We start from the raw sequence: 26,658 nt of genomic DNA, 5'->3' as shown, positions 1-26,658 counted from the left end.
GTTATTGCCCTAGAATGTCCTGTCTCCAGGCAGTTACCTTGGGCAAGAAACTGTGCAGTGCTTCTAAGGGGCAGGCGAAATAGTCTTTAGAATTCAGGATCCTACACTCTCTAACCAGTTGGCCCTCCAAGTCTGACCTGGAAATTGAACTGTTGTCTCTTTCATGACAATTGGATGAAATCCTTAGTGTTTAGATATTGAAATTCCAGGACTACTGTTACTGAAAGAGAGGGAGAGATGATTTTAGTGGCCTAACAAATTATGCTGATTTGTTTCCTATGGTTGCCATTCTCTTTAAATAAACCTATTCCGTGGTTGAAAAGACTATGGGTAATTATACGCAGGTATCGTTCAAATGGATTTCACGACTTTTTTGCGGCCACTCACAACCATTTTGGCTTCCCACAAGATCCTTTCTCTATGAATGCTCTCACGCTGCCCTTTCTAATTGTCCTCAGCACGCATTTTAGAACCCTCATACCCCGTCACAAAGGAAATTATTTTAGTAGGACCATTTTTAGAGAATACCTCCCACCATCTGATAGCATGAAACATTCTTAAGGGCCATTTTCCAGATAACATCTGCTGAAGGGCTATGTAGGATCCCATCCTCAGCGCACATGCAGTTTGTTAATAACTAAATTCCTGTGTTTGTGGTCACTGTTGAAAAACATGAAAGAAGGAATTAAATGTGGGTGATCAAAATGATGCCTGTCTTAAACTGTTCTAGAAATGTCTTCTGAGCACTCTGTCATTATCATTCCTCTTTCATTTTCTCTGCAAGCATTTCCTTGGTGTTAACAAGGGCCAAAAGCATCTGCTGATAAATCTGTTCCCACTCAGTTCTTAGCAAGGAGCAAGAGCCCTCTCCTCGTAACACTGTGAGAAATGTGAGTGATGAAAGCAGGATTCTTTTCCTGAAATCACTTCTATAACACAGGCCATCAAATGATCCCTGTATTTATGATTCTGTAAAATCTGCAGAAATCAGAGCTATGTCATATACATTGCAAAGGGCTCTGCTAGTCCTGGCCAACCACATTCATGCCTGGACAAAGGATAAAGCCCTGGTAACGAGAAACCTGACACGGAAGGAATTCCAAACACAGACCAAAAGCATCTCTGTCCGCGTAGCATGGGCAACTCAGCTCCTACAAGTATATTAGTTTGTGCTGATCCTTTTTTAGCTTTCCCATATTTGTAGAAGAACCAGAGAAGAAAGCACCAACATCAGCTCAGCCACTAAATAATCTGCACGTGGCGTGCTTGAGAGGAATATGGCTTTGCCAGATGTCGACTTTCTGCCAAGGGGTCCAAGTACCTCTCTTAGCACCAGCAGATTTACATCATCTGCTTCCTCCCATTTGAACCCCAAATTTGGTCACAGTCAATTATTACCAAAAAAGGAAACTCATAAAGGCTACCTTGGAAGTTAAGGAATTGTCTGTGTTGGCTACTAAGAGCACACATAGCATTTTACATAAATTAAGAGGAACAAGATTCTGCCCGTTGCAAGCTTTTCCTTAAGTAAGAAAGCCAGTGCTTACGCCTCAGGTGGATGTGCTTATCTTTGCTCATAAATTCTTTATGGCTTTCACACTTATAACCACATACCTTATTTTTATGCCTGCTAAGCTCATCCCCTCTCAAAACAAACTCTCTTCTCGTCACTGATGTGTCTCAATCTCGGCTGTTTTCTCCTGTTATTCTTCAGCTTCACCTGCCTTTCCTCCTCCTAAAAGCTCACTGGATGAGAGACAGAGGTGCTTCTTAAACTCAGCCTTGAGATCCATTGGTGAATTATGATCAGCTCCACATTGTAAGGATTTTTGAAGAATTGAAGGCTGAAAATAATTTCTTTTTCTAAATTACAGCAGATTCAAACTTTTTCCCATAATAATGTGGCCCACACTCACATCAATCCCCTTTTTCTCTCTGAGCTATAGCAGATGGTAGAGAAGTTGGCATAATCCTAGCTTCTGCCTCTCTTGGGCATGTGTGGCTTGTATGAAAGCCACCCGTCATGTGTATTCAGGTGGAGGAAAGGGGGGGAAGCGCTGTGACAGAGAGGAACTGGACCTCACTGCTACCTCTGGCTCACGTTCATCAGTCCTCAAGCTCAGGTACATGAAACTGGTGATTGCAGCAGGTTTTCACCTTTGACATTGTCTCCCTAAGGTTTTGTACTATATTTGAGACTCTTTACTGTATTTTTAAATGCATAAAGATGTTCCTAGATTATTGTGTTTATGACAGAAACAAAGAAAATTATTTTCCTGGACCATAATAAAAACAGCCCTTAACTGATTTTTTTCAGTTGTATTTTTTTATTATTCCTTTTTTAAATTTTTTTTTAAATTGAAGTATAGTTAGTCTACAATGTTGTGTTAGTTGTGGGTATACAGCAAAGTGATTCAGTTATACCTATATAAGACCATATATATTCTTTTCCAGATTCTTTTCTATTATAGGTTATTATAAGATATGGAATATAGTTCCCTGTGCCATACAGTAGACCTTGTTGTTTATCTATTTTATATATAGTGGTGTGTCTGTTAATCCTGGACTCCTAATTTATCCCCCACTTTCCCCTCTGGTAACCATAAGTTTGTTTTCTATGTCTGTAAGTCTATTTCTGTTTTGTAAATAAGTTCATTTGTATCATCTTTTTAGATTCCACATATAAGTGATATCGTACGATATATGTTTCTGTTGGATTCCTTTTTCTTTTTTGTGTATATATCTATTAAGGATATTTGGTTTGCGGTTACCATGAGGTTTTTGTATAGCAGTCTAATATATATATATATATATCTTAAAATTTGTATTTTAAGACACAAAAGACCCCAAATAGCCAAAGCAATATTGAGAAAGAAAAACAGAGCTGGAGGAATCAGGCTCCCTGACTTCAGACTATACTATATATATGATTATGTTTTTTTTTTATATATATATATATATATAAAACAATCATATATATAATAATTATATATATATGAATGTTTTAAGTTGCTCATCTCTTAATTTCAAGTGCATTTTAAAAACCTTGTATTTTTACTCTCCTCCCCTCATGACTACTGATCTTGATATCATATTTTACATCTAATTGTTTTGTGTATCCCTTATCCCTTAACTGTGTCCCTTATTGTGGACACAGATAATTTTACTACTTTTGTCTTTTAACCTCCCTACGGGCTTTGTGTGTAGATGATTTCCTACTTTTACTGTATGTTTGCCTTTACCGGTAAGCTTTTTCATTTCATAATTTTCTTGTTTCTACTTGTGGCCTTTTCTTTTTTGTCTAGAGAAGTTCCTTTAACATATGTTGTAAAACTGGTTTGGTGGTGCTAAACTCTTTCAGCTTTTGTTTGTCTGAAAAGCTTCTGATTTCTCAATCAAATCTGAACGAGAGCCTTACTGGAGAGAGTATGCTTGGTTGTAGGGTTTTCCCTTTCATTACTTTAAATATATCATGCCACTCCCTTCTGGCCTGCAGAGTTTCTGCTGAAAAATCAGTTGATAGCCTTTTTGGGAGCTCCCTTGTATGTTACTTGTTGCATTTCCCTTGTTGCTTTTAATATTCTCTTTATCTTTTTGTCATTTTTAAATTATAACATATCTTGGTGTGTTCCTCTTTGGATTAATTCTGTATGGGACTCTCTGCTCCCTGGACTTGGGTGATTGTTTCCTTCCCCAGGTTAGGGAAGTTTTCAGCTACTATATCTTCAAATATTTTCTCAGGCCCTTCCTCTATCTCTCTCTTCTCCTTCTGGGATCCATATAATGCAAATATTAGTGCACTTGATGTTGTCCCAGAGGTCTCAAACTTTTCATTTTTTTTTTTTTTCTGTTCAGTGGCAGTGATCTCCACTACTCTGTCATCCAGTTCACTGATCCATTCCTCTGTATCATTTCATCTACTGTGGATTCCATCTAGTGTATTTTTCATTTCAGTTATTCTATTCTTCATCTTTGGTCATTATATATTCTAACTCTTTGTTAAAAACTTCTAACTTCTCACTCTGTGCATCCGTTCTCCTCCCGAGTTCTTTGATCATCTTTCTGATCATTAGTCTGAATCCTTTCTCAGGTAGATTGCCTATCTCCACTTCACTTAGTTCTCTTGGGATTTTATCTTGTTGCTTCATCTGGAATGTGTTCCTCTGCTGCCTCATTTTGCCTAAGTTGCTATTTGTATTTTTATGTATGTGGTACGTTAGTTATGTTTCTCAACCTTGGAGAAGCGGCCTTCTGTAGGAGATGTCCTATGCATCCTAGCAGTGCCCTCCCCTCTCATCACTCAAGCTATGCGCTCTAGGGATTTCCCCTAAGAGGTCTGCGTGGCTCCTTCTGCTGTGGTGGGCTGACCATGTGGGTGGTCTGGTGGACTTGGTTGGCCCCTAGGGTGGTTGGTTGCCAGGCCCTGCCCTGTGTGGATGCTGCTGGCAGCTGTTTAGTGGGGCCTGGTCACGAGGAGGCTGGTTGTAGAACCCTAGCGGGCCCCCTGGGCTAGTGCTGGCTCACTGGTGGGTGGAGTCAGGGTCCCGAAGACTCTGGGGCTGTTGCCCCCTCCCTCCTGGGGTTGGTGCCGGACTACTGGCCGGCAGAGCTGGTTCCTGGAGTCTGGCTGCAGGGCCCAGGGATCCCAGAGCTGGTGTCAGATCGCTTTTGGGGGGCGGGGGGTGGGGCGCAGTTCCTGACAGTTGGATATGGGATCCGGGGTGTCCTGAAGGTGACATTGGTCTGCTAGTGGGCAGGGCCAGGGCCCAGCTGGTGTGAGGGTAGGTTCTGGCGTACTGTTGGTGGACTCAGTCGGCTGGCTGTGGGATCATAGTTTTCTTGCTTCTGTTGTCTTCCCCCTTGTGGGTGAGGCTGGTCTAGAGGCTTGTGCAGGCTTCCTGGTGGAAGGGCCTGTGCCTGCCCACTAGGGGGTGGAGCTGGGTCTTGGCACTCTGGTGGGCAGGGCCATGTCTAGAGGCATGTCTAGAGGTGGCTGTGGGCTCAGGAAGTCTTTAGGCAGCCTGTCTGCCGATGGGAGGTGCTGTGTCCCTACCCAGTTAGTTGTCTAGCCTGAGGCTGTGTGGTGGGGCCAGATCTTGGCACTAATGAGCCATGATGACAGCTGCCAGGAGTGTTCACACCATTGAATGTTACCAATATATCTACCACCAGTGTTTATGGCCCCAGGGTGAGCTGCAGCTACTACCCCCACCCCCATCTCTCCAGGAGACACTATGAGACAGCAGGTAGGTCTGGCCCAGGCTCCTATCAAATTACTGCTTTTGTCCTGGGTCCCAGTGCACGTGAGATTTTGTGTGTACCTTTAAGATTGAAGTCTCTGTTTCCCCCAGTCCTGTGGTGCTCCTGCAATTAAACCCCACTGACCTTCAAAGCCAAATGCTCTGGGGGGGGCTCATCTTCCTGGTGCCAGATCCCTGGGCTGGGGAGCCCAACGTGGGGCTCAGAACACTCACTCCTATGGGGGAAACTCTGCAATATATTGAATAATTATTCTCCAGTTTGTGGGTCTCGCACCTGGTGGGTATGAGACTTGATTATATCACGAGTCCGCCCCTCCTACCCGTCTCATTGTGGTTCCTTCTTTATGTTTTTAGTTGTAGAAGATCTTTTCTGGTAAGTTGCAGTCTTTTTCATCAATGATTGTTCTGCAGAAAGTTGTGATTTTCATGTGCTCGTGAGAGGAGGTGAGGTCAGGGTCTTTCTACTCCACCATCTTGTCCACTCTCCCTTAACGAATTCTTGAGTAAATATGCTTAACCTGAGCCAGTTAGTCATGTTGGCCTCACTAGTAAGTCAAGGCAATTAAACTTGAGCCCAAGACTCATTAAGCACCTACTATGGTTCAAGTACTATGCAAGACAGCAGAGATAAGACAGTCTACTTTCGTTCTTGGCAAACAAGACAACTATAATAACTCGTGGCCAATAAAGTTTACAACCATTCTATGTTGGGCAGAGTCCAACCCTTTTTTTCAGCCCACCATCCCTCCCTCCTTCTTTAAAATTTAGAGTCCAGTCTTATCTCAACCATTGTCAATCTCTGCTTCTCTATGAGAGCCCACTCTCTCCTTTCATTTCTCTACCCACCTACTATTTCCAGCTTCTGCATATATCTGACCCTCTAGGGGTGGGTTTTCTCTTTAAACTCTCTTGCGCAAATTCAGTATACATTTATGGAGCAACTTTGACGTGCAGAGCCCTGTGGTAAGCTCTGAGGAAGATCACTAGATACATGAGACCCAGTTCCTTCCTTCAAGATGATGGTGCTCCAGCACAGTATATAACCAGCCTGAGGCAGGGAGACAGGCAGATGAGGTGAGAATGAACCACTGTGGTGAGTTCAGAGGAAAGAGATTTTCTTTGCAATTGTTGGGGGGATGGAGATGCAGGGGGAGGTGAGAGGATTCAAAGTTACTCGTGCTTCTTCTTCTATTCCAGGGGGCTCAGGCCCCTTCATCTATTACAGTTAAGTATAGCCACCTCATTCCTAGCTAAATATTTTGCCAGTGACTCGGTCCTTCTAATACTGAGCCCTTTTTCCGCAAGGATTATCTTAGCAAATGTAGAAGCATTCCTTCCTTCCTTCCATAAAATGAAGACTGGTGGTACCCAAGAGTTGCCTGTCTGACCCACTTAACCTCTGATTTACAGCCTCCTTTTTGTGTGATTAAAAATAGTGACATACTGAGACAGCAAAAAGAGGAAAATCTCATGTAAAGGAAGTGATCTTTATTGCTTCTTCACATGTCAGTGCCATGTCTAGGGCCATGTCTAGAGGAGACTGTGGGCTCAGGAAGTCGTTAGGCAGCCTGTCTGCGGATGGGTGGGCCTGTGTCCCCACCCAGTTAGTTGTCTGGCCTGAGACATGCCAGCACTGGTGCTTACAGGCTGTTGGGTGGGGCCAGGTCTTAGCCTGAAAGGTTAACCTTCGTTATTGCATGCATCTATGTGACTGGAAACTGTATGAGATAGTTCCGACAAATTTTCCAATCAAAATCTGAATCCTTTGGGCCTCCAGAAATGACCCTAATCAAAAATAAAATAGAAAAAAATAGTAAAAAGTGTGGGAAAGAAATAAGTGAATTTTTTGAAATATGGATATTTTCATGACAGCTTTCACAAGGAGTCATATTAAAGAAAGGAAATATAGGCTTGTGCTTCTTAAGTAAATATGGTTCCTGGGTGAGATTTTGAATTAAAAGTTTTTTTAAGAAAAATAACACCACATACAAATAAAAATTATGGGGTCGCATGAAAAATGAGGGGTCTTAAGGTGCTGATACATTTGCTATTTGGATCCCTGTTTTCATCAGAATCTTCAAAGAAGACTACCCCTGGATTTCTCAGGGTTGGCTCAAAACATGCAGCATTGCTCACTGTGATAAGCATTTCTTAGGCCTCAGAATGGGTTGGGTTTTGTGCTTTCCTACAAATACTAAATTTCACCCAATAAAGATACTATGAAAAGGGAAACTCAAGATTTTTTTGTAGTATTTACTTATTTGGATGCATTGGGTCTTAGTTGCAGCATGCAGGATCTTAGTTGCGGCACATAGGCTCTTCATTGCATCCTGTGGGCTTCTCTCTAGTTGTGGCACACGGGCTCCCGAGAGCACAGGCTCAGTAGTTGCAGTGTGCAGGCTTAGTTGCCCTGTGGCATGTGGGATATTAGTTCCCTGACCAGGGATCGAACCTTCGTCCCCTTCATTGGAAGGTGGATTCTTTAACCACTGGACCACCAGGGAAGTCCCAGAAACTCAAGATTAACAAAGATAAAATATCAGCTCCCTATTCCACTTCCTTTATCCTATCAAATTCCATAGTTAATGAGCTGGGCTTTTTTGTTTTCCTTGCTTAAAACTTGTTCTTTTGTTTGTTTTAACCTTTTTTAAATTTTATATTGGAGTATAGTTGATTAACAATGTTGTGTCAGTTTCAGGTGTACAGCAAAGTGATGATTCAGTTATACATATGCATGTATATATTCTTTTTCAAATTCTTTTCCCATTTAGGTTATTACAGAATATTGAGCAGAGTTCATTGTGTTATACAGTAGGTCCTTGTTGGTTATCTATTTTAAATACAATAGTGTGTATATGTCAATCCCAAACTCCCAATTTATCCCTCCCCCGATCTTCCCCCTTTGGTAACCGTTTGTTTTCTAAGTCTGTGAGTCTGTTTCAGTTTTGTAAATAAGTTCATTTGTATCATTTTTTTTTAGATTCTGCATATAAGTGATATCATATGATATCTGTCTTTCTCTGACTTCACTCAGTCTGACAATCTCTAGGTCCATCCGTGTTGCTGCAAGTGGCATTATTTCATTCTTCTTAATGGCTGAGTAATATTCTGTTACATATATGTACCACATCTTCTTTATCTGTTCCTCTGTCAATGGACATTTAGGTTGCTTCTATGTCTTGGCTATTGTAAACAGCGCTGCAATGAACACTGGGGTACATGTATCCTTTTGCACCATGGTTTTTTCCAGATATATGCCTAGGAGTGGAATTGCTGGATCATATGGTACCTTTTAGATTTTAAGGAACCTCTGTACTGTTCTGCATAGTGGCTGTACCAATTTACATTCCCACCAACAGTGTAGGAGGGTTCCCTTTTCACCACACCCTCTCCAGCATTTATTGTCTCTAGACTTTTTGATGATGGCCATTCTGACTGGTGTGAAGGGCTATCTCATTGTAGTTTTGATTTGCATTTCTCTAATAATTAGCGATGTTGAGCACCTTTACATGTGCCTCTTGGTCATCTGTATGTCTTCCGGAATGTCTATTTAGGTGTTCTGCCCATTTTTTGATTGGGTTGTTTGTTTTTTTAATATTGAGCTGCATGAGCTGTTCATATATTTTGGAGATTAATCCTTTGTCTGTTGATTCGTTTGCAAATATTTTCTTCCATTCTGAGGGTTGCCTTTTTGTCTTGTTTGTAGTTTCCTTTGTTTGCAAAAGCTATTAAGATTCATTAGGTCCCATTTGTTTATTTTTGTTTTTATTTCCATTCTCTAGTAGGTGGATCAAAGAAGATCTTGCTGTGATTTATGTCAAAGAGTGTTCTTCCTATGTTTTCCTCTAAGAGTTTTACAGTGTCCGGTCTTACATTTAGGTCTCTAATCCATTTTGAGTTTATTTTTGTGTATGGTGTTAGACAGTGTTCTAATTTCATTCTTTTACATGGAGCTGTCCAGTTTTCCCAGCACCACTTATTGAAGAGGCTGTCTTTTCTCCATTGTATATCCTTGCCTCCTCTATCATAGATTAGTTGACCATAGGTGTGTGGGTTTATCTCTGGGCTTTCTATCCTGTTCCGTTGATCTATATTTCTGTTTTTGTGCCAGTACCATACTGTTTTGATTACTGTTGCTTTGTAATATAGTCTGAAGTCAGGGAGCCTGCTTCCTCCAGCTCCATTTTTCTTTCTCACGATTGCTTTGGCTATTTGGGGTCTTTGGTGTTTCCATACAAATTGTAAAACTTTTTGTTCTACTTCTGTGAAAAATGCCATTGGTAATTTGATAGGGATTGTATTGAATCTATAGATTGCTTTGGGTAGTATAGTCATTCTGATAATATTGATTTTTCTAATCCAAGAACATGGTATAGCTTTCATCTGATCATGTCATGTTTGATCTCTTTCATCAGCATCTTATAGTTTTCAGAGTACAGGTCTTTTGCCTCCTTAGGTAGGTTTATTCCTAGGTGTTTTATTCTTTTTGATGTGATGGTAAGTGGGATTTTTTTCTTTAATTTCTCTTTCTGATCTTTTGTTGTTAATGTATAGGAATGCAACAGATTTCTGTGTATTAATTTTGTATCCTGCAACTTTACTGAATTTGTTTATGAACTCTAGTAGTTTTCTGGTACCAACTTTAGGATTTTCTATGTATAGTATCTTGTCACCTGCAAACAGTGACAGTTTTACTTCTTTTCCAATTTGGATTCCTTTTATTTCTTTTTCTTCTCTGATTGATTGCTATGGCTAGGACTTCCAAAACTATGTTGAACAAAAGTGGCAAAAGTGGACATCCTTGTCTTGTTCCTGATCTTAGATGAAATGCTTTCAGATTTCACCATTGAGGATGATGTTAGCTATAGGTTTGTCATATATGGCCTTTATTATGTTGAGGTGTGTGCCACTTTCTGGAGAGTTTTCATCATAAATGGGTGTTGAATTTTGTCAAAAGATTTTTCTGTATCTACTGAGATCATCATATGGATTTTATTCTTCAATTTGTTAATATGGTGTAGCACGCTGATTGATTTGTGCATACTGAAAGATCCTTGCATCCCTGGGATAAATCCCACTTGATCATGGTGCATAATCATTTTAATGTATTGCTGGATTCGGTTTGCTAGTACTTTGTTGAGGATTTTTGCATCTATATTCATCAGTGATACTGGCCTGTAAATCTGTGTGTGTGTGTGTGTGTGTGTGTGTGTGTGTGTGTGTGTGTGGTAGCTTTGTCTGGTTTTGATATCAGGGTGATGGTAGACTCATAGAATGAGTTTGAGAGTATTCATTCCTCTGTAATTTTTTGTAATAGTTTCAGAAGGATATGTGTTAACTCTTCTCTAAATGTTTGATAGAATTCACCTGTGAAGCCATATGGTCCTGGACTTTTGTTCATTGGGAGTTTTTTTAATCACAGTTTCAATTTCATTACTTGTGGTTGGTCTGTTCATATTTTCTGTTTTTTCCTGGTTCAGTCTTGGAAGTTTGCACCTTTCTAAGAATTTGTCCATGTCTTCTAGGTTGTCCAGTTTATTGCCATATAGTTGCTTGTAGTAGTCTCTTATGATTCTTATTTCAGTGGTGTCCGTTGTAACTTTTTTTATATCTAAGTTTATCAATTTGAGCCCTCTCTCTTTTTTTCTTGATGCGTCTGGCTAAAGTTTTATCAATTTTGTTTATCTTTTCAAAGAACCAGCTTTTAGTTTCACTGATCTTTGCTACTGCTTTCTTTGTCTCTGTTTCATTTATTTCTGCTCTGGTCTCTATGATATTTTTTTTTCTGCTAACTTTGTGTTTTGTATGTTCTTCTTTCTCTAATTGTTTTAGGTGTAAGGTTATATTCTTCATTTGGGATTTTTCTTGTCTCCTGAGGTAAGATTGTATTGCTATAAACTTCCCTCTTAGAACTGATTTTGCTGCATCCCATAGGTTTTGGAGAGTTGTGTTTTCATTTGTCTCTAGATATTTTTTTATTTCCTCTTTAATTCTTCAGTGATCCATTGGTAGGTTAGTAGCATATTGTTTAACCTCCACATGTTTGTGTTTTTTACAGTTTTTTTTTCTTGTAGTTGATTTCTAATCTCATAGGGTTGTGGTCGGAAAAGATGCGTGATATGATTTCAACTTTCTGAAGTTTACCAAGGCTTGCTCTGTGGCCCAGCATGTGATCTACCCTGGCAGATGTTCCATGTGCACTTGAAAAGAATGTGTATTCTGCTGCTTTCAGATGGAATGCTCTATAAATATCAATTAAGCCTATCTGGTCCAATGTGTCATTTAAGGCCTGTGTTTCCTTATTGATTTTCTGTCTGGATGATCTGTCCATTGATGAAAGTAGGGTGTTAAAGTCCCTCACTATTATTGTGTTACTGTCAATTTCTCCTTTTATGGCTGTTGGCATTTGCCTTATATATTGAGGTGCTCCTATATTGGGTACATACATATTTATATTTGTTATATCTTCTTCTAGATGGATCCCTTGATCATTACATGGTGTCCTTTTTGTCTCTTGTAACAGTTTTTATTTTAAAGTCTATTTTGACTGATATGAGTATTGCCTCCAGCTTTCTTTTGATTTCCATTTGCATGGAATACCTTTTTCCATCCCCTCACTTTCAGTCTGTATATGTCCCTAGACCTGAAGTGGGTCTCTTGTAAACAGCATATATATGGGTCTTGTTTCTGTATCCATTCAGCCAGTCTGTGTTTTTTGGTTAGAGCATTTAATCCATTTACATTTAAGGTAATTATTGATATGTATGTTCTTATTGCCATTTTGTTAATTGTTTAGTATTTGTTTTTGTAGGTCTTTTTTCTTCTCTTCCTCTTTTGTTCTCTTCTCTTGTGACCTGATGACTAACTTTAGTGTTGTGTTTTGATTCCTATTTCTTTTGTGTGTGTGTTTCTATTGTAGATTTTTGGTTTGCAGTTACCACGAGGTTTTGATATACCAGTCTGTATGTAAACAAGATTGTTTTTTAAGTAAGTTGCTGGTCTTTTAATATCAAATGATTTTTTTAAATTTTTTTTTTTTTTTTTTTGGCTGTGTTGAGTCTTCATTCCTGTGCCTGGGCTTTTCTCTAGTTGCTGCGAGTAGGGGCTACTCTTTGTTGAGGTGCGCAGGCTACTCATTGTGGTGGCTTCTCCTGTTGCGGAGCACAGGCTCTAGGTGCACGAGCTTCAGTAGTTGTGGCATGTGTGCTCAGTAGTTGTGGTTCGCAGGCTCTAGAGCACAGGCTCAGTAGTTGTGGCACATGGGCTTAGTTGCTCCGCGGCATGTGGGATCTTCTGGGACGAGGGATCAAACCCGTGTCCCCTGCATTGGCAGGCAGATTCTTAACCACTGTGCCACCAGGGAAGTCCCTGCATTTTCAATATCCTGTACCTTTACTGTGTGTTTGCTTTTCCTGGTGAGCTTTTCCATTCATAATTTTCTTATTTCTAGTTGTGGCCTTTTCTTTTCTGCCTAGAGAAGTTCCTTTAGCATTTGTTGCAAAGCTGGTCTGGTGGTGCTGCATTCTTTTAGCTTTTGCTTATCTGTAAAGTTTTTGATTTCTCCATCGAATCTGAATGAGAGCTTTGCTGGGTAGAGCATTCTTGGTTGTAGGTTCTTCCCTTCCATCACCTTAAATGTATCATGCCACTCCCTTCTGGCCTGCAGTTTCTGCTAAAAAGTCAGCTGATAGCCTTATGGGAATTCCCTTATATGTTATTTGTTGCTTTTCCCTTGTTGCTTTTAATATTTTTTTTTTAATTTTTGTCAATTTTATTACTATGTGTCACAGCATGTTCTTCCTTGGGTTTATTCTGCCTGGGACTCTCTTGCTTCCTGGACTTGGGTGACTGTTTCCTTTCCCATGTTAGGGAAGTTTTCAGCTATTATCTCTTCAAATATTTTCTCATGTCCTTTCTCTCTTCTCCTTCCGGGACCCCTAGAATGCAAATGTTAGTGCATTTAATGTTGTCCCAGAGGTCTCTTAGACTGTCCTCATTTCTTTTCATTCTTTTTTCTTTATTCTGTCCTGCAGCACTGATTTCCACCATTCTGTCTTCCAGGTAACTTATCTGTTCTGCCTCAGTTATTCTGCTATTGATTCCTTCTAGTGTGTTTTTCTTTTCAGTTATTCTATTGTTCATCTCTGTTCTTTAGTTCTTCTAGGTCTTTGTTAAACATTTCTTGTATCTTCTTGATCTGTGCCTCCGTTCTTTTTCCTAGGTCTTGGATCATGTTTACTGTCATTACTCTGAATTGTTTTTTGGGTAGGTTGCCTATCTCCACTTCACATAGTTGTTCTACTGGGGTTTTATCTTGTACCTTCATCTGGGACATATTCCTCTGCCATCTCATTTTGTCTAACTTTCTGCAACTGCAATTTCTGTTCCACAGGCTGCAGGGTTGTAGTTCTCCTTGCTTCTGCTGTCTGCCCCCTGGTGGATGAGGTTGGTCCAGGGGCTGGTGCAGGCTTCCTGGTGTGAGGAACTGGTGCCTGCCCCATTGGTGGGTGGAGCTGGGTCTTGTCCCTCTGGTTGGCAGGGCCTTGTCAAGAGGTGTGTTTAGCTGGCAGTTGTGTGCTCAGGAAGACTTTAAGCAGCCTGTCTGTTAATATGTGGGGCTGTGTTCCCACCCTTTTGGTTGTTTGGCCTGAGGCGTCTCTGCACTAGAGCCTACAGGCTGTTAGGTGGGGCCAGGTCTTGATGGGAAAATGGTGGCCTCCAGGCCAGCTCATGCCAATGAGTACTCCCCAGGACTACAGCTGCAGTGTGTTTGTCCCCAGAGTGAGCCACAGCTGACCCTGCCTCTGCAGGAGACCCTCCAATACCAGCAGATAGGTCTGGCCCAGGCTCTTATGCTGTCACTGCTTTTTTTCCCTGTGACCTGGTGCACACGAGAGCTTGTGTCTGCCCTCCAAGAGTGGGGTTTCTGTTTCCCCTAGTCCTATGGAATTCCTGTGATCAAACCCCGCTGGCCTTCAAAGCCAGATCCTTGGGGGCTCCTCCTCCCATTGCCAGACCCACAGGCTGGGGAGCCTGATGTGGGGCTCAGAACTTTCACTCCTGTGGGAGAACTTCTGCAATATAATTATTTTCCAGTTTGTGGGTCGCCCACCTGGCGGGTATGGGATTTGATTTTATCGCAATTACGCCCCTCCTACCATCTTGTCATGTCGTCTTTGTCTTTGGATATACGATATGGTTTTTGGGAGGTTCCAGCATTTTTTTGTTGATGGTTGTTAGGCAGTTAGTTGTGATTTTTGTGTTTTCATAAGATGAGGTGATCTCACGTCCTTCTACTCTGCCATCTTGTCTCAACTTGCCTAAAAATTGTTCTTTTAAATATGTGTGTGTGCGTGTGCACACAATATTCACAAGCACTTGGAAGTTCTATTAAAAGTCAATGCTCAATTTTGAGCAAAAAGTTATTATAAACAATAGCAACTCCCTCCCCCGCACCAAAGAAAGAAAAATGCTTCTAGCACTCTTTCTTTGAACCTTAAAGAGTGTTTTCATAGGCCAGCTCATTGTTTTCCTTCTCTCTGAAAAATTAGAAATGATAACTGTTTTGATGAGTTCTACAGAAAAAGACAGTTTCCATGATTTCATTTCTTGACAAAGAACAGGTGCCTCACTTGGTTTCTGCCACATGTAAGCAAATTCCCAGACGTAAAACTTCCCCTCAGGGGAAGCAATGTGGGTCCACAGAACTATCTTGAGTTCTGCCCCCTCTTCCCCTGGCCGTGTGAGGTGGCCGACTAGTAGGGGGAGGCGTGGGAGAAGAGCCTTGACCATCCCCATGCGCACGCAGCCTGCACGGTGGCTGTGGCCATCAGGGTGGCTTCTGCCCTGTCACTGCTTCATCTGGCTAGTCTCTCCACGAAAAAAGCCAAGGCCTGCCTGTCTTTTGTAATATTCTGTTTTAAAAGAGAGAAATCTCCAGGGAGAGAACAGGACCCTAAAAGTCCAAGGCCTGGAATTCCTCCTTTCTCTCTTTCCATTTTAAACAGGAAACATTCATGCTAAGAGGGTCCAGAGGGAGTGTTGGTTGTATGTTCATTTTAAGGCAGATAATGTTTGTGTGTTGCAAATGTCAGTGATTTATCCCAAGGGCTTAAAATGAGTGCAGAAAAACCACATGTTTCACTTCATGCAGAGAAATATCATCAGTAGATTTTGAGAGAAAACACAGGTTAAGGATTTTTTTTAAGTGTTTTGAAAATCTTTAACGTGAACCAAAAGGAAATAGAAATGAGCACGGTGGGAGAGGGAGGAAGCTTAAAATATTATACGATAAAAGGTATAATGAATGCTGGAAGTTTTCTAAAGAAAAAATAACATTCTAAAGGAAAGGGAAGATGAAATCCCCGCCCTTTATTTCCCAGGGCTGGAGTGACAGATTAGACATTTGTGCTCTATTTGTCATGGGCAATTTAAAATAGAGCAAAGCAAACTGCACTGAGTAATCGCAGTTGACGCCATAATTAATAACTTGTACGCAAACAATTTAATTTTTTTATCTGAAAACACTAACTAAATTAACCCAGGCTCAAGGATCTATCTTTCGTTATTATACACAGCCAAATTAAGACATAAAAAAGTAGAGAGAGAATTCTATTGTTCATCCCTATGAATGTGTTCACATGCTGCTTTCCACATGGACCCAAGCTTGGAGCTTGTCAAATAATCCTGATTTGGGGAACTTACTTACAGAGCTGTTTTCACATCAAACTCTGCAGATTACAGGGTGATTGTGACCCTCATTGACGGTGCCCGTATTCTTCCAGCCCTGCCATTTCTTTCACGTGTTCTACCAGGTTGTACTCTGACATTGGAGAGCTTTTCGTTAATTATTATTGTTGCTGTTTTCCTCTAAAAAGGAATAATAAAAAGAGGAATGGTAGAAAGTGGGAAGGATCTGGGCATGGTAGTAGTGAATATGTGCACAGAAGGTTTATGGGATTTTAAGAGCTGCAAACAAACAGAACTCATCTGTTTAACCCCAGGCTAGGTAAGATGCACTCATCTGTACCTTGTTTAGAGACCTATTGCTTCTGTTACCACAAATGGATCCGAAGATGCTTGTTGTCTTAGCAGAGAGGTCCAGACAGGGTCGCTTTCCGTTAGTGTTTATTCTTGCCCTTTACCTTCTGTGTGCCTACTCATTACACAGCACAACTTACAGCTGGTTTGTCTTTTCCTAATCATCTGCTACCGGCTGGGTGGTACTTATTGACTTTGCAGTAGAAGTGCTTTATATCAAAGTTCTGGGTGGGTAAGTCCAGGCTCTAGGTTGGGACTCTCTCTAGGAACTGTAGAAAGAGGAGGGCACACTAATCCACACGGGGACGTAACAGAAGCCAACCAGAGTTAGACCAAGACTGTGACTCATGTAAAGAGCACCCCACAGACCTAGGAGAGAAGTGAATGCAATCCCTGGGAAATTTATGACTCCAAATAATGTGTGCATTTCTTTTTTTTTTTTTTTTGCGGTACGCGGGCCTCTCAGTGTTGCGGCCTCTCCCGTTGCGGAGCACAGGCTCCGGACCGCAGGCTCAGCGGCCATGGCTCACGGGCCCAGCCGCTCCGCGGCATGTGGGATCTTCCCGGACCGGGGCACGAACCCGCGTCCCCTGCATCGGCAGGCGGACTCTCAACCACTGCGCCACCAGGGAAGCCCTAATGTGTGCATTTCTACCACCATGTTTATGTCAGGCTTCAGGGAGGTGGAAAGGAGAGGGGGCAAATGATCCCAGCTTTAATAGAGCCAAACTAAGCCTTGTTTAGGGAACTAGCTTGGTTACTATAATAAGGCCAACATATACACAAAACAGAATTCTGTTTCTCCCTCAGGCACCAATCAGTCCTGACTCACACGCTGGCTCCATGGGGTCAAGGAGCCAGGCTCCCCAGCATGTGGCTTTCTCCTTGTGTCTAATATGGCCACTCCAGGGGCCGACAGAAAGGAGGGAAGAGAAGAAGAGTGTCCCTTGTTTCCTTTTAAGGGCGCACATCACGTCTGTTCACATCCCACTGGCCAGATCCAGTCTGTGGCCAAACTACATGGGAGGCTAAGGAATGTGGTCATCATCTGGGCAGCTGGCTTTGTAGTCATTGATATGTGTCTGTTCTCTTTCCAGGGGAGGACCAGCGGATCCTGTAGACTACCTGACAGCAGCACCTCGAGGGCTCTACAAGGAAAGGGAGCTTCCATATTACCCAGGGGCTCATCCTGTGCATCCGCCCAAAGGGAGCTACCCCCGCCCCCCAGATCTGAGGATCACAGATCTCCGGTATCCCCAGTACTATCCGCCCCCGCCAGCCCCCCAGCACAAAGGACCCTTCCGACAAGATGTCCCACCTTCCCCTCCTCAGCACCACAGAGTACCAGCCTACCCAGAAATGGGCAGACCAGTGCCCCGAGGGGGCAGCCCAGATCAGTACCCCTATCGAATGCAGGATCCCCGGCAGAAGAACCCCATGACCGCAGCCGTGTAGCTGAACGCCACCAAGCTCAGCCCAGCCCAGAACGGAAGACATCCAACATCACCTTTGTTCTTCCTACACCTTAAGGCCGCCTTCCTGTTAAGAATTCTCCATGGTACAGATTAGGTTTTTCTCGCTGAGGCTGCAACACTTGACTGCTAGTCAGAGAGAAAGAAGGGGACAGGAGTTTGGGGAGGGAAATCAGAAGGAAGAGGAAGGATGGGTCCATAAAAAAAATACTGCCTGAAATACTTTTAGAATTGTTCAGTTCACTGAGAGTGACAACTGAACAGGCAGATAACAATGGAGCTCTACAACATGGTGCCTCCCTGGAGCACAGACATGCCCCCACAGCACTGGCATCATGGAGGGCAGACTCTGCCCAGGATCGTCATCCGTTCAGAGACTAGCTTCAGCCACCTGATTAGAGCTGTTACGTCTGTGAAGAGTGGTTGCCAATGTGGGTGTCCTGAGTGAGTGGTTTTTACACTGAAAAAACAACAGCGGGCAAACATGACGAGTGATCTCCTTGAAATGTTTTATACCTAGAGGAAGGCTGCATTTCTTTATTTGTAGAACTTCTCAGGTTCTCAGTTCCACTCACTTGGTATAAGCATGTCACGTTTCCTTGCTTTTAGTGTAAAAGTAAGATGTGAATGCAGTCCTGGTGTCCTGGGAGAATGTACAAAGCTAGCAGAGCTTCCAGAAGAAATATATGCCTAGCATCAAGGCAATCAGGTTAAGAGGCTGACATTCCTGTGGTCCTCACCTTCCTTCCTCCCACGTCCCAGGCACGACAGCATGCAGATGTCTGGTTTCCGAGGCATCCCCAAATCTCCTGCCTATAATTATTGTAAGTGGGGCCTCTATTTTAAGGCTCCCACTTGAGAGTTAAGATGTACTCGGGAAAAAGAGGGCCCACTGGTTAGTATGCACAGGAAGCGGTGCTCTGAGATGCCAATTCCAGACCCAGTGCCAAACAGCGCCATATGCACCCGGCGTCAGGGAGGGGCTGACTGTGCTCTTTGGGAATGATAACCGGCAGGTGGTAGACAGTGGTGACTGACTGACTGAGTGTGTGTGTGTGTGTGTGTGTGTGTGTCTGTGTGTCTGTGTGTCTGTGTGTGTGTGTGAGAGAAAGTGTGTGATTACCAGTATGGAGAATGGAAAATAAAAACGGAAAGTTTGATGAGGAAGGGAATAAAAAGGAAAAAAGCCAGAAAACAGAAGGGAAGGGAGAAGAAGCATAAAACTAAATCATTCTATATCTGCTATATTATTTCATTAACAGAAGTCAGGGCAAGACCAAGGCCAAGGTCTCCAGTTGGGAAAAGAAGGTCTTACGGCTTCGAAAAGCTGAAAGCCCACCCTCCGGAATCCATGGCAATTTTTTTAGAGCTTTGCAGCTATATTCTACTTATTTCAACACAGAACCTCTAAAACCTACAACCTAACCCAAATAAGAACATAAGAGAAAACTGAGAAACAGCAAAGCCTGGGAGCAGCAACTCGAATTGTTCAGTGACTCCTGCAGTACTTTAAACCTTTTTACATTCCTTCTTCATTCCCTCCCACAAAAAGTCTCGAGTTCAATTTAGACATATTTTGGCCAAGATTAGGATACCTCTGACTGCTAGGATTTAATAAATTATAGTATTAGTGAATATATAGATTATCTATCCAGCCCAGTTTAGTCTTTTAATTTAAAATAGAGTTCTGTTACCAAGAATGATGCAACTGGTGGGTTTAGACTTAACTAGTGTTATTTACTGAACTTTAAGAGGTATCATTTTCTAAACTACCATTTACTTATGGCCCTCTTGAAAATAGACTGTCCAGTTGTTTGTGGCCCTCTATCATCTGTCTTATGCCAGGCACCTTTAGATCGTTCGCAATTTGTGCAGAGGTTGAAGATTGGGCCCTGCTCACCTAGAGCTGGAGTGCGGGTGAGCTGTAGGGTTTCCCAGCCAACATGCTGCAAGCTGCCTTCCCCTCAAGCTACATAAACCTTCAAGAAGACAATGATAAGATGAGGGAAGTGTGATGTATTTTGAAGCATTAAAAATCAGCTCTTTAGGATGTTCCATAATTTAACCAAATTCCTGTAGACTAGTGGACATAGCCAAGCCAGAAGCTTCCTCCTGGATTAAGGCCAAGGTCCCACAAGGGGCAGTGGTATAAGGTGAGACGCTCTGTGTGTGCTGGAGGAGTGACCCTTGTAGGAAGAATGCCTGTATTTTCACCACGTGGCCACCTTGCGAGCATATCTCCTGCACTCAGACTCGGGGAAAGCTGCTGCAAGCATGGTTTTGTGCTGTACACACAGGTAATAAAACAGTTGCTAATCCTGAGGGGCAGCTAAGGATGTGAAGGTACTATGAAAACAGATGAAAGAAAGATTATAGCAGTTCTCTTTTCTTGCTTGAGGTAGAACACACGCCCCATTAGACCCTACCCAAAAGGAGCTAGCATTACATGTGCGACAGTCTTCATCAAGCCAACTGACAAGTAAGAACAGCTTGAATGTAAGCTTTATAAATGCCTGTGAACCAGCCCTCCAACTGTCACCACCCAGAGGTTATGGAACTCTTTCCCAGTATTTAGGAGAACAGGTTGTTTAGAGCATTTAGAAGACCAGGCTATAATCAGTAGGTGCCCGGTAGCAGGAAATAGTTCCTGGGTTATTTATGGCCTTGGAAAAACTCAATCAGGTGTCTCCTTGTAGCTCGGAATGCTAATAGACACCCCCCAGGAAAAGGTGGCACAGCGAGCTTGGCGAGCTACAAACCCATCAACGTACACCCACCCGGCTCCTCGCCTGACCACTGGGTCATCCAGGCCTTGAAACGATGTACTGGCCTCAAGTAACTAGTTATTTTCAGGAGCTCTGTTTGTGTCCCTTTTTGCAGGCATAGAGAGAGAAAAGGGAGCAGACCACCGAAAAATTTTAGATGCAGGCAAATTCAGTCCTCTGCAAGGGAGCGAAACACAACATCTCACTAACCCATTGCGTCACTGGTCTGTGGCATATCACTCTTGGTATAATATTGCTTCCCTGTGGTATCACACCACTGGATGAAAGGCAAGCTCAAAGTCAGGAGTATTTTCTTAAATCATGACTGACAACAAAACGGGGGGAAAAAATTACTGTGAAGCTCCTTATTCTTAGATTTTTAGATCTACATGCATTAACCTCACAGTACAGCACAGAGCAGAGATCTTATAATCAAGAGCACGTGCAGAGCCACAGACCCACCGTCACCCTGAGGAGGAAGCTCTGTGCACACCAACCGAGAGAGGAGATGTGAGACTTCACTGGAGCTTTGTTTTTGCCACCGGTAACAAAATTAAAACATGATTCATTATTCCTTCCAAAGATGTAGGAACTTCTCGAGTGAAATCTATCTCCTGAAGGAAATCCACCTGACAACTTTTGGAGTTGCCATGCATAGGGCTGGTATACACAGTGGTCAAGACTTTAAAGAGTGTTCATTCCCTAACCTGTATCCACAGCGTTCATTTTCTTTGGAGGAACACCTTAGCATTTCAGAGGGATATAGAGATCTGGAGAGTTTGGTGTGGAGAGCAATATGTGTCTCTAAAATTTTCATTGGCATTAAACTCTGAAATCCACAATGAATGGCCTTCAAATTGGTGCTAAATTGGGTAGACACCCTACTGCTTCGAGTCCAGGAGCGACAGAAAGTCCAGATTTAGCGCAATTAGGCAGGAGGGAGTTGGAGTCAGAAACAGCCCGCGACAGTATTTCTCTGCACTCCCGGTTCACGCCGACTTAAGTGGAAATGATGCCACAATGAGACCAGAAAAAGGAGTCTCCATAAGATATCGCTACAAAGTCACCTTTCTGATAAAAAGGAAAATGAAAGTTAGATATCTAAAATAAACCTAGAATCTCATATGAAGCTACAACTTCTAAGGGAAACTCTCCCTCATGTCCTTAAATCGTAATAGAATCCCACACAGCCTGGCTTTTAAAGGTGGGCTTCGCCATCAACCCAGAGTGGAGCGCGAACTAACCCCCACGACTGTCTCCTGACTCAGCTCTTTCAGACAGTGTTATGTTCCATCCACGCTGACTGCAGTGCTATTTACTACTGGAACATAAAAACAAAACCTGCTGTTTATACAGTCACTTTTTCTAGGGTTTTCCTGTGCTTATATGATACCAAGTCTGTTCGTAAGTTCTGAAGATAAATTATGTGAAATCATATTTTGGCGTAGGGGGTGGAGAATGAATTCTTTACAGACTTTTTAGGATGATCCCATTTTTACCACAGAAAGATTTTGGATATTGTTATATATGAATATATAAATTTTTCTTGTTTATTTTGCATCAAAATAAAGCTTTATTCAGTCAGTAAAAGTCAAATCTTGGTTTTTACCCACCACCGGCTTGTTTTAGGGTTTGATGAATGAATAGGTAGGGAGGTGTGGCCCTGCTCACCCTCGAATAGCAACCTCACAGGGCAGAGGACACAGGGAAAGAGCATCCGTCACATGCTGGGCTCCCCCAAAAGCAGATGCCGAGATGGGAATGAACAAGCGGGATGTTTATTTGGGAGTGCACTTGGGTTCAGTTCACATAGAAGGCAGGGGAAGAAGACAGGATGGGGCCGAGAGGGAAAGACTGAGCTGCCATGTGCTCCCAACTTGGGCTCAGCCAACTCCACAGGGAGACCTGGAGCTGCAGTGGCCCCACAGAGTCATCCCAAGTGGGGACAAGGGAGATGGGCCTTTATCCCACTATCTTGGTCAGGGGATACGGGCTACTTCTGGAAGTAGGGGAGACCCAGAACCAGGCAGTTTTCTTCAGGTGAGGCAATTCCCAAAAGGGCTGACAGCTGGGGTCATCTTGGGGCGATATTCACAGCAGCTGAGAAAATAGCTCTTCGTTCCTGAAGTGGGACCTGGGCAGTGCCTCACAGCACCCACAAATGCATCCAACACTGCCGACCCCTCTCTCCTGTTAGAAGCACTCTTACCTTGTCTAAAGGAACAGGATTCTAGGTTGGTTTTCCTTGAGACCATCCCTATGGTTCGCAAGCAACTTCACTGGCTTCTCAGCCCTGTCCACACTCTCCAAGTTCATCCACAGCCTTTTAGCTACCACCCTGGACTGCTCTGCTCACAATTTCCAGCTCTGATCTCTCTCCTGAGTACATGCATTTCCACTTTCCTACTGGACATCCCCACTGGGACTTTCCATAAGCCCTTTGCACACAACATCTCCAAACTGAACACAAGCTTTCTCCAAAGAAACCTGCTTCTCATGACTCTATGCTGGCCAATCGCACCACCATGTTCACGGTTACAAACCAGAAATCTGGAAATAATCCTTGACTTTCCATTTATAACCCTGCTCCTTCCCCACAACCATATCCATCTAAAGAAATGGAAGGCCAGCAATTCCATCCTGCAATTCTATCAAATATGTCCATGATTGCTGACATCCTACCATCACCTTAGTTCAGTGCCATCACCTCTCACCCACCCTCCTCAGTAACCTTCTACGTGATCTGCCTCTTACTGTGCTTCCTTCTGACCCGCTCTGTACTGTACACACCCCACTGCCTTTGGTAAATAAAATTGTACTGGAACACATACACACTGCTCCACTGATATATTGTCGAGTACTCTTTCACTCTACAGTCTCAACCTCTGCTCTATACTGCCAGGGGACTCTTCTGAAATGGACAGCTTACCATGTTACTCTTCTGGAGGCAACATGATCTTGCTGAAAGAACACTGGCTTTGAAAACAGGCAGACCTGGATCTAAAATTAGGTTCAGCCACTAACTAGCTACATAACCTGGGGTAAAATATTTCTCTCTCTAGGCCTTAGTTTTACCATTTGTGAAATGAAACTCCTATACATCTTATGGGATTGTTTTAAGAATTAACTCACATGACAAACATAGGAGCTCTGGAGCGAGTTTGCACCAGCTCCCAGGAGCCAGTTGTCTCCATCTCTTCCCAACTCTGTGTTCAGTGATGTCACACTGGTAGCTTGAAATAGGTCATGTTGGAAGCATTCACAACACAGAAATTAGCATACCCTACAAATCAGGACTTTTTCCGCTCTAGAGAGCCAGTTGTTAAAGATTACCAGCCCACCACGGTATATAACACACCATTAGATGTTTACTAGAACACTGCTATGTATACTATATATAGTTGCCCAGCAGTCGAGGAAAATTAATCTTTGCCTCCATACACACACACACACACACACACACACACACACACACACACACACACACACACACACACACACACACACACACACACACACACACACACACCCTCACTCCTCAAAGCCTTTCTGTGGCTCCCTAATACTTGCAGCTTAAAGTCTAAAGTCCAAAGCCCTCCAAAATCAGTCCACTGGGCCTCTCCCTCCTCATGTCTTGTCATTTATGTAAGACATAAGTTTTACATCTTATACCGTTGTTGTTTCCAATACTTTTGTTTATTTGAACCAAGCGTGCATTTCACAGCTCTGTTCTGTGCCAATACGCGATAAACTCAGTAAGCATAGCCTCCCCTGCTCAAAATACCCTTTGTCCTGTGGATCCTCACTCCTCCTTCAGGTCGCAGGCCAACTGGCTCTTTCTTTCTCCATGAAGACTTAGATGCAGAAACAGGAGGTTGGCTCCCTCACATCCACCCCACCCTCTTGGAGCAAGACTTACTGAAGGCCAGAGACACAAGAGCTGGAGGCCACATTTCCCAGATTTCCTCACAGCTCGGGTGCCACATGAGGCCCAGCTTCTATCCGTCCCACTGAACACTCTGCAAGACGGAACTGAGGCCCAGGCACGCTTCCGCCGGCAAACACAGTACTAGAGGCATTTGGTTTTACTCTAAGGGCGTCTGGTCTCTAGCTTCCTGGGGGTCAGGAGGCCATGTGAGGGTCATCCACTGTGTTAGCAAGGATCACAGCTGAGGCAACAGGATTCTGTTGCCCACAGTTGCGGCAGTGGCTTTCCAGGGCCCTGACTTTCTGGTCGCTGAAGGGCAGCAGCTCCCTCAGTGGGCCAGTTCTGCAACATTCTGAGATTTATTCCCGGAAACCCTGCCTGCAGCCTGCTCCTCAACTCCTTCCAACACGTTTGCAAACAACCTAACTCCCTACCTTAAATCCCTTTCTGTTTAGCCAGAAGGGAGTCAGTTATCTGCAACGAAACCAACCAAGATACCTGCCACAGCCTTCTTCCAAGGCAGGGCTGGCAATGCCATCCTGTGTGTTACTGAGATCCTTTCTGCAGATCCTCAATAAAAATTTTATTACCTCTATTACAGTGATTGGTTTCCATGTCTGTGTGGCCTTCTGAGGCGTATCGTATTTGTGACACATTGCTTGGCTCTGATTACACCCTCAAGAAATACTTGTTGAATTCATTTGAATGAAGAAATGAGGTGTGAGGATTCTTTTCCTGAACTGCTGCACTGCTGATGTTCAACCTCACAGCCCAAACCATAAATCTCAAAGTCCTTTTGTTAAAGATCACCTGGTATTATTCTTGAGGTGAAAGGTGTTAGCTCACCTGGGCAGGCCAGGTTCCAATTTAAAGCACAAGGCAGACTAGGAGATTGTAAATGAAATGGGTAGTGCATCATCTAGAGAGTAAAGAGAGACTTAAGCAGAGAGAAAATGTATTACTTGCAACCTACTAAGATGAAAATACTTTTAGTGACAGATGATTACTATTATTATTGTATAATTCCTTGGATGTTAGGCAAGTGCTTTGCAATCACTTGCATTACTTGTTCCTTTCAACAACTTTAGTAAGTGGTGAGTTGGATGGTTCCCTGACTTTCCATAAGGAAACTGATTCTTGCATACAATGGTACTAAAATAGATGTTTAATGAACACTGCTTAGGCATATCCAAAGCAACTAGAGATTACTTCCATAAGTGTCTTGACAATTGAGATTTCTTTTTTAGCGGCCATGTTTATACTAATTATTGTTTACAACATATGCTGAATGTTTCATGACCACAGTAATTTTTGCTTCTCATTCTCTGTTCACAGAGAACATCAGGTTCATTCTTATTTTACGACTGAAGAAACTGAGGCATAAAAAAGCCACCCAGGTACTCCAGGGCCACACGGGGGAGAGAAAGTGGAACTTCCTTTCTTCATTAAGTATTTTTCAAGAACCTACTATGTTCCTGGCATGCTTGCCAACTCCTGAGCAGGCTCTTTGCCATGTGGGTGGGCACCTCGCCAGCTTGCATCAGAAGTTCCTTCCTCTACATGTGGCTAATGTGCCTCATCCCCGTACCTTCCAAATCACTGGGATCTCAGAGGTCATCGGTCATGGTTAAAGATGGCCCACGTCCTCTGGAAGAGGAGGAGAGCTGTCAACATTTAATGTTCAACTACCATCCTTTTGACTTGAACCTTTATTTGGGTGGTTGTTACTGACTCTCCCCACACAATCCCAAATACCTAAGTTTGCTACATAATCATGAATGTGCACCACCATAAAAAATGGTTTAACTGGACCCTATCAACCCTTGACCATGTAGCTCTTCTGCCTAGCCAATCTAATAAGAAGTTCAAAAATAAAAAGTGATTCAATTGTGGCCCAACAGATACTTCATATAAAATGCAGCAGAGGACCCCAGACATGGAAGAGCCATGGATTTTACCCTCAAGGACCTAAGAGTCAAGGAGGAGAGAAAAACAAGTACACAAAGAACCGAAACTCAAAGCTGAATGCAGAGAGTGCTTGAGGGAGGTGTACCCTGCCAGGGAAGCCTGACTTTTCACCGTGGGTGTAGACAGGATCAGGGTAGGTCTTATGGAATATATAACGTCTGAAATAACCTTAAAGGATGGGAAGAATGCATACAGGCCGAGCAAAGGAGGATATTGGCTTTCCA

At 42.9% G+C, this 26,658-nt stretch overlaps 1 protein-coding gene across 3 annotated transcripts in view; it reads left to right on the top strand.

Annotated features, from left to right (window-relative positions):
• PARD3B (par-3 family cell polarity regulator beta) overlaps positions 1 to 22,145 on the top strand; it is a 1,035,628-nt gene extending 1,013,483 nt beyond the window's left edge. For all 3 annotated transcript variants that reach the window (XM_073807366.1, XM_073807365.1, XM_019939073.3), the window contains one exon: positions 17,399 to 22,145. In XM_073807366.1, coding sequence (XP_073663467.1) covers positions 17,399 to 17,756 — 358 coding nt within the window. In that variant the 3' untranslated portion in view covers positions 17,757 to 22,145. The remainder of the gene's footprint in view (positions 1 to 17,398) is intronic.
• The last annotated feature ends 4,513 nt before the right edge of the window (positions 22,146 to 26,658 follow it).

The sequence above is a fragment of the Tursiops truncatus genome, chromosome 7, assembly GCF_011762595.2.
Source record: "Tursiops truncatus isolate mTurTru1 chromosome 7, mTurTru1.mat.Y, whole genome shotgun sequence".
Classification (NCBI taxonomy): Eukaryota; Metazoa; Chordata; class Mammalia; order Artiodactyla; family Delphinidae; genus Tursiops; species Tursiops truncatus.
Note: the sequence above shows the minus strand (reverse complement) of the source record. Positions and strands in the feature narration are given on the sequence as shown.